Raw genomic sequence first — 8,158 nt, 5'->3', positions numbered from 1 at the left:
TGCTGCCCACTTCAGTTCCCCAGACCTGCTGAGGGGGCAAAGCCCAAGGCCCTCATCCTGGCCACCAGGCCAGTGGGAGGAGGGCTCTGCCTGGCGGGAGCTGCTTATCGGGGCCATTAGCACCTTGAGAAAGCCCGCAAAGAAGGGGTTCAGGGCTGGAGAGGGGGCCTAGGAGAGTCAGTGAGCACCGGGGGACAGATACCTCTGTCCGTCAGCAGAGAATACAGGTCAGATGCCTTAGGCAGGAGGGCCTGAGCAAGGTGGTGACAGAGCCTGGGAAGAGCAGGAAAGGGGTGCTGGTGAGGAGACTAGGGGTCCTTGAAGGGTCGCATAACAGCTGTGTGGGAAATAATTTGGGTCAATTTCCTGAGAGTCACTTTCACTCCCAATGTCCCCAAGACTCTGGGCTCCCAGGGTCCCACTGAGGATTGCTTAATTAGGGGGACTGGTCAGGATGAGGATTCAGGCAGGGATGCCTTCCTCATCTCAAGGGCCACGTCCCCCAGCTCTGAGGGGCACTGGGCAAGAAGGGTGTCGTGGTCCCAAAAGCTCCGGATGGATCTATGGGACAGGGACCACACCTGTCCCTAGTCGTCTGTGTCCTCCTGTTCTCCCCTGGTATGTCTAGGACAGACCTGTGACTGATTCACCACTGCTTTCCCAGGGCCGGGACACAGCGATGATTTGAGGAGTGAATGCATAAATGCAAAGTGGCTGCAAAGTGGGCAGTGGGCATGACGTGGGAGGTGAGCCAGAAAGTGGGTGAAACAAGAAGACAGATGAGGGGGTGGGGGCAGACAGGGAGATGCTGGGGCAATAAGAGAACCTGAGGATGTGGGGAGATTTCTAGAATGTTTGGAGGATCCTGGAATGTTCCAGAAGCACCAGAACTTGAGGAACATTCAAGAAGCCTGTTCTTCAAGCGTGGGCCGTCACCAGCTGCATCAGCATCACGTGGGAACATGTTTGAAAGGCAGATTCCTGGGCCCGCTGGACCCACGGAAGCCAAATCTGCATTTTAAAGAATTCCCCAGGTGACTCATACACCCATTCAAGTGTAAACGGTATTGGCCTGGAAGAAAGTGCTAGAATGGGTAGGCTAGGAGGCTCCTTACAAGATGCCCAAGAGGAGAAGGAGGGAGAAATGGATGGGAGGAAAGAAGAAAGAAGAGGGGTCTGTGGGGTGCCCTCTCCACCCTTCAGAGGTGCAGACCGAGGGCCAGAAGAAGGGTGGGACCTGCCCAGGGCCTCTGGGCACAGAGCCTTCCAGCCAGGAGGCAGGTGACCGGCTGGGAGGCGCTCAGTCGTCCTCGGGCTTGATGAGGTGGCCGCTGAAGGTGATGTAGGTGTCCACGTCGTCGCTGTAGATGGCGTTCTCGCGCTCGTGCTTGAAGAGCCGCACCCACACGCGGTCCCCGGGCTCCAGGGCCAGCATCACGCTCTGACTCTGCATGATGCTGCGGTCGCTGGGCTGCGCGTACAGGATGACGGCCGGCTCCTCGTTGTGCACCACGTGCACGTAGGTCTCCTTGAAGTTCCAGCTGTGAACGTTGAGGCTGAAGAAGTAGAGGCCGCGCAGGGGGGCGGCGAAATGGCTGGCGCCCAGGTCGAAGTGCCCGTCTGTGTTGACGAAGACCGTGTCGAAGCGCAGTGGCTGGAAGCCCTCGCTGCTGTGCAGGGCCGTCTTGCGGCCCACGGAGAAGGCCGAGAAGCGCGTCCGGCACGGGGGCCCGGGGCTGCCCACCTGCCCCTTGGCGCCCTTGGAGCCCTGCGGGCCACGTTCTCCCCGCGGGCCCTCCTTGCCCGGCTTCCCCAGTGTCCCCAGTGGGCCACGGTCCCCTTTGTCACCTGTGGGGACAAAAAGCGGGGAAGGTCAGGGCAGGGTCCCCATCCCAGGTGCCCACTGACTTAGCTCCCTATGTCCAGCTCAACTCGAAGCAGCTTGATCCTGTGTCATCTCCATGGCCACTGTGTTCGAGCCCAGGGAAGGCGCACTCACACTCGTTTGTAGAAGGTTCTGCTTCTGTTCAGGCCCAATGAAGGGGCCAACATTTATTGAGCACTTACTGTATACCAGGCATCCCCTCTTCAAACAGCCCCCTGAAGAACCTCGTGACCATGTCCGCTGAGAGAACACTGAGGCTCAGAGAGGTTAAGTGACCTGCCCAAGGCCTCACAGCTCAGGAGCAGAAACAAGATCCTAAAGATGCTCTGTTTCCAGCTCTGCTGTGCTTTCCCTCCCGCGGGCCAGGCCTCCACCCCTGCCTGCGGCCACTGCACTCAGCCCAAGGCCAGGGAAAGAGGTGCGATCAGTTACACTTTTGCATTTTCTGACCCAGAGATAGAAGCAAGGGGAAGACCTTTACCCACTGGATGGAAAACACTGGGGTTCGGGGCAGGGAGCGCTTAGTCAGGGCTTTTGTGACAGGGTCAGGGTTCTATCACTTGAAATCTTAATCCATCGCAACTCTCGTCTGCTCACATTCTCCCCAGCTGCCCATCTTGCTCATATTGGGGCCCAGATGATGGCCAGCAAGCCCCTCAACTTTCTGGCTCCGGTCTCTCCTCAGGTCCTCCTCCTGCCCCCTCCAGGCCCTACCCTGTCCTGGGGTCTTTGCCCTGGCTGTTCCCACTGCCTGGAATGCTCTGCCTGCTGACAGCTAGCTACAGGGCTCCCCATCCTCACCAAGATCTCGCCTTCTCAGAGAGACCACCACCCCGTCAACATGCAACCTTCCTGCCCCTCACCTGCACCCTGAGGCCCTTCACCCTTCCACCTCCTCACTGGCCCTAGAACTTAGCATCCCCCTTGTCTTACTGACTTATCTCCCAGATTTCCTGTTCATTGTCCAGCTCCCCTTCTGGACCAGGAGCTCCTCGGTGGGAAGCTGTTTGTCTGGGCTGGCGACTGCTATAGCCTAACGGTTAGCACACTTCCGGTACGTGGTGTCATTCTAGGACCCGCTGAGGACAACCTGACAGACTTACAAGCAACCCCACGTGTGTTTGAGAAAACTGTGCTCTGTAGACTCTTCAGTGGCTAATTTTTCACAAGTCGATTGCCAGCCCTTTCTTCTGAGGTCCCCAGAAACCCATCTTTCCATTAGCAGCTATGCACATTAATCATTTGTACACCCAGAGACTCCCCGGGGACTCAGTAAGTGCCTAAGAACTGCGAGAATGAACTAAGGGGTCTGGGGCAGTTTGTTGGGGTCACACCCACTCCCGCCACCTCCATTTCCTCTGGATCCAGAAGCCCCCCACCCCCAGGTCTTCCCTACTCCCGGCCTAGCCAGCCCGGACCAAGCTGATCTCCAGGTGGCTACTCACCCTTCAGGATGGTGATGTTAATGTAGGGTTTGACCTCGGGCAGGACGTAGGGGAGGGCGGACGCAGAGGCCAGCGGCACATCTGCGGCATCGGCAGCAGCTGGCAGGTCCTCAGGGTCACAACACCATCGGCACCCCCCGGGGGGGCTGGACTCCACAGCGCCTCCAGAGGTGGGGACCCCTAGCACCAAGAGTGGGAGGAGGAACATTGCCCAGCAGGGTCGCACAGCGATTGTCCCCATGGTGACCTGGAGGAGGAAAGGAGGGATAGATGCTCGCTGTAAATGAACATCGAGGGCGTGCCAATGCCCAGCGAGGGCACAGCCACCCACATCAAGCGCCCTCTGGTGAGTGAGTGCCACTGACTCCATCGAACAGATGGGAAGACTGAGGACTACACAGGGAAGCCAATATCCCAAAGTCACAGCAGGACTGGTCCTCCCAGCACCCTGTCCACGGAGGCTCCTGTCACATCGGGCTCTAGGAAGGAGGAAGCCGCACTGTGAAGAGCTGGGAGCAGACAAATGTCCTGGTAGACCTTTGCCAAGCGGCCGCCAAAGAGGCCCAGCTGTCCACACGCCATAAGTAGAGCTCTTCCCACCTTTCCTCCCACTGGGACTCCAGTATTCCAGCAAGCACACACGCTGGGACACTTAGTGCAAGGACTCTGCACGGGGAGAGGGGACATATGACTCAGAGCCAGGAGTATCGTGTTCCTGATGGAGGAGGCAGGCAATGCCGTTGACTCCAGCCACAGGGTCCCTGTGTGCTGCTAATGTTCTCACAGGTCAGGTGTGCAGGGTCGAGGCCGACAGGCCGGTGCTGGTCTGCACATTTGTCCTCCGGGTGGACAAATTCAAAGGCAAAGACAAGTCTCCTCCGGAGGAAAGCAATGCCGAGCATGTGCAGCTTGGCAAGGGCCGGTGCAGGCCCACCTCGCCCCCGCAGCACGTTTGTGCAGTGTCCAACCTGCCCAACCGGGATCTTCACAAAGAGGGTTGGCAGGCAACCGATTCACTGGGAAGCGGCAAGTCAATCGGCTCCACTGGGGAACTGGAATGAAAGGCAAAGGCAGAGGTCTGGAAAATTCATCAGGCCGAGGGTTGGATCTTGGCCAAGAAAGGGACCAGCGCTCTGGGCGAGGGGCAGGAAGTCGCCTGGACACCAGCCCCTGGCCACAGGCCGGGCCGAGGGGCAGGAAGCCTGCAGAGGGCCTTTGAGGTGGCAGCAGGCAGCCTCTGGGGGCTGGTGTCGAGTTATCACACCATCAACTCGGCTTTTGAAACTAGACTGGTTTTTACACTTCTGGTGCTTCTTTGTTTATTTCCTTTTTGTTCCCCTTTAACATTTAGTAAGATTCAAAAATATTTTTCCTGTGGTTAATATGTGTAGAGAAGGTAAAATGGTTCTTTCTTTACTTTTTTTTTTTAAATGCCAGTCTGTCTCAGCTGGAGGCAGCTGAGCACTGAGGTGGGAGCTGGGGGTTAAAGGGGCATAAGCCCCACCTTCCTGTACCCCCAAACCCTGGGGGTCTTGGGTGAGCAGCTGAGAAGAGTGGAGAAGGACAGTGTCTGGGTCCACCATACCTTCCTGGAGGAGGCCCTTCCCATGCTCCTACCACCCCTCTTCGGTGGTTTACCGGCTCCTTTCATAATTGTGTTATTACAGGCTGTCAAGCCAGCTTGGATTCAGCGAAGAAAGAAACCTTGCGCCCTCCTGCCTGGTTCCCAGAATTCCTGCAGTTCTTGAGCCCACTGCTGCAAGCACCAAGTCTGTCCATCCCATCGAGTTTCTTCCTGTCTCACAGGACAGGACAGTCCTCAGAGCTGTGCGTCCCCCTCTCACATGCTGCCCGCTTTGCCTTTTATGTTGCAGAACCTAGCATCACAAAACACTTTCTGAGAGGAGACAAATCCTCTTCTTTGTCCCGGCCACCAATGTGGCCTCATGGGGAAAGGTTAAGCCTACGTCCCAGAGTGCTTTGCAAGCTGTGCCACTTAGGGCTGGAGGCTCAACCTCTCTGGGCCTCCTGCTTCCCCACTCAATAAGGAGATGAAAGCAATCCCTCCCTCCCTCCCAGCTTATTTGGGAGGGTTTCAATGCAGGGGGAAGTGTGTGGCTTGTAAAAGACTCAGTAAAAATCTGTTCTTTCCTCCACCCCACACGCCTGCTTCCCCTGACTGCCCTCCACAGGAAGGGGACACAGCAGGACCTCCCCAGAGGGCTGGCACAGTGAGAGGACATCCCTGTTTCCTGTTGGCCCTGGCCAGATGGAAGTTTAAAGCTCCAAGGCACAGAACCCAGGGAGTAGGAAGCCAGGCGGCAGAATCAGCCTTTTAACAATTCCAACCACCACAGCTCACTGAGGGACCCCCCTGAGGAACAGCCAGAGGGGGTTGAGGAGACTGTGTGGGGGAGTAAGCCATGACTCTGGCATCACACCAGCCTCTTGTTGAGAGCTGGGATCTCTAGGGGAGGGTGGGCAGGGTGCCTCCAGGTGGGCACAGCTAAGCCGGGGCAGGTCAATGGGCCAAAGCCACAGATAGCGCTGAGCAAACCCTGGTGGAGAGGAGAATGAGAAGCCAGGGTGCTGGCCCAGGTCAGGGGAGAGGGCAGGCCATAGATGGGTGGGACCGGAGGCCTTCCAAGTGGTGCTGACCCCCTGTCCCTTCCTGGTCCTGCAGGGACCTCCTGTCACTCACCCCAGTGTCCTGCGGCCTGCACAGCGGCTCATGGGCCCGGCGCCTCCCGGCCGCCTCTTGCTCCTTGGCCCATGTCTGCATTAATAACTTGTTGCTGGCCCAGACCCCGGGCCCAGCCAAGGAGGGGAGGAGGGAGGGATAATGGGAGGGCAGAGGGAAGGCGGAGGGAGCTGTGAGCTGGCTTCCTTGTCCCCTCCTCCTTCTCCCTCCTGGCTCTGGGCTCTGCCTGCATACACAGAACCCAGGATTTGCCTCTTTAACTCTGTAGTGACCTGGAGAATTTTGTTTGATTGAAAAGACAGATGGAAGTCCAACGGGTAAGGTGAAACCCAGGGAAGAAGCGAGGGAAACATAGAATCCACACACTTGCTCATCGAGGGCAGGGTGGCAATCAACCTGGGGCTCCCCTCAGCTCCCCCCTGGGGTTCCCCAGCCTGAGCTGATGCAGGGTAGCAATCAACCTGGGACCCCCTTAACTCCCCTCTGGGGTTCTCTAGCCTGAGTTGATGCAGGGTGGAAATCAACCTGGGGCTCACCTCAGCTCCCCTCTGGGGTCCTCCAGCCTGAGTTGATGCAGGGTGGTTGGTTGAGAGGGCACAGACATGGGTTTACAGTCCCAGGTTCAAATCCTGGCACTGCCGCCCACAGCGGGTGACTTGAGCTAGTCATTGAGAGTCTGTGGAGCTCCAGTCCCCATTCTGTCTGGGCACACAATGCATTCCAGAATGTTCTCTGTGTGAATGAACAAGCCTGACCCCATCAAATATCATAAGGGTCTAACCCAACCCCAAAAAACACCCCAATCCACCCAAACCAGTTGCCATGGAGCAGAGTCTGACTGTGGCGCCCTCGTGTGAGTGAGAGTAGAATTGCACCCCAGAAGGTTTTCATGGCAGAAGCAAATCACCAGGCCTGTCTTCTGAGGCACCACTGGGGTGGGTTCAAATCTCCAACCCTTTGGTTACCGAGCGAGCACTTAATTAAGTACCACCGGAGGCTCCCCATCCCCCTGGACTCTCCTGCTTGCTTTCCATCCTCCTGGTCTTCTCAGCCAATCTCAAGTTCACCAAGGAGCTGCTCTGGGCGGGGTCCTGCCTCAGTTTCCTTCTGGTGTGGCTGGCAGAGGCTCTGATAAAGCTCTCAGCCATACAGCCCAGTTCCCTGGGGTCAGAGACCCCTGACGAAGACCCTTCACCCTCCTCTGACACATGATTCTGTTGGCAGCCTTTCAGGCTTGGCCAAGGCCCAGCACTCTGGTGGCCTGCGATGTGTGAGAGAGAAGAGAGTGGAATGGACTCGTCCAAGGTCACAAAGCCAGTGAGGGGGAGCCCACAGATCTATCCCACCCAGGCTCTCACGATGGTACACCGGGTGTAACTACAAGGCCACACTGCAGTTCCGGGCTCTGTTCCTGGGAAAAGGGAAGCGGTGACATCAATGGCCTCAAGAGGATGAGTTGTCAGGGGCTTTGGGCTAGACCCCAGCCCTCCCTCACATCTGGCCACAGCGTGGAGGATGAGGGGCCAGCCCCTGGACTGCGTGTCTCTGGGCACCATGCTCCTGACTATTCGAGGGCGCATCAGAGAGAACACCAGGTCTGGAATAGCTCGGAGAGTCGATCTAATGCAACTCTAATTTATCCAATGGGATTGTTCTATCCCCATGAGGTCAAGTCTGTAGTTCAAGGTCTCAGAGAAGTCAAGTCTAAACTAGGATAAAAGCTGAGCTCTCTCATCTCTCAGCCTCATGCTCTTGTTCCCATCCCATAGAAGCCCCCCGCAGGCCTGGTCAGGGGTCCTGGAGGTCAAGGGAAAGCAGGCTGAGGGCCTCACCCACTGGGAACTCCGCAGGCCCCCACCATCTGCGGCCTCTCGGTGGCCCTGCCCCGGGCAGTGTTCCCAGGGCACAGAGCCAGGACTGCAGAGGGAGGGAGCCAAGGACAGTCATCGTCCACGCTGCCACCAGCAAGGGAAAGGGCTGAGTCAGCAGCACGGGGTGGGGGGGAACACACACTTCCAAGAGGAGGCATCCTGGCTGCCTCTGAGTCCTCTGGTTGTAGGTCCAAATGTCTAAGGGGGATTCGGTAGGGGGTGGGGAGAAATGGTGGGGTAGGGGACAGTGGGCAGA

At 57.6% G+C, this 8,158-nt stretch overlaps 1 protein-coding gene across 1 annotated transcript; it reads right to left on the bottom strand.

Annotated features, from left to right (window-relative positions):
* Positions 1-1,300: 1,300 nt before the first annotated feature.
* Positions 1,301-3,912, bottom strand: C1QTNF6 (C1q and tumor necrosis factor related protein 6). Its single transcript, XM_006890221.1, has 3 exons — positions 3,778-3,912; positions 3,331-3,577; positions 1,301-1,848 (listed from the first exon to the last, which is right to left on the bottom strand). Exons 1-3 carry the CDS (start codon positions 3,910-3,912, stop codon positions 1,301-1,303), a joined length of 930 nt encoding a protein of 309 aa, XP_006890283.1.
* Positions 3,913-8,158: the final 4,246 nt, after the last annotated feature.

Source organism: Elephantulus edwardii, unplaced genomic scaffold (genome assembly GCF_000299155.1).
Source record: "Elephantulus edwardii isolate Elephantulus edwardi_28Jun2011 unplaced genomic scaffold, EleEdw1.0 scaffold00086, whole genome shotgun sequence".
Lineage (NCBI taxonomy): Eukaryota > Metazoa > Chordata > Mammalia > Macroscelidea > Macroscelididae > Elephantulus > Elephantulus edwardii.
Note: the sequence above shows the minus strand (reverse complement) of the source record. Positions and strands in the feature narration are given on the sequence as shown.

Bases quoted from the DNA above. Each gene is read 5' to 3' on its own strand.
- C1QTNF6 (XM_006890221.1), bottom strand. From the start codon at position 3,912: ATGGCGTGTGGACAGCTGGGCCTCTTTGGCGGCCGCTTGGCAAAGGTC. The intron at 3,578-3,777 runs GTGCTGGGAGGA...TTCCTCCTCCAG, and splicing joins CAGGAGCCTCCGTGGACAGG to GTCACCATGGGGACAATCGC. The intron at 1,849-3,330 runs GTGAGTAGCCAC...TTGTCCCCACAG, and splicing joins TAACATCACCATCCTGAAGG to GTGACAAAGGGGACCGTGGC.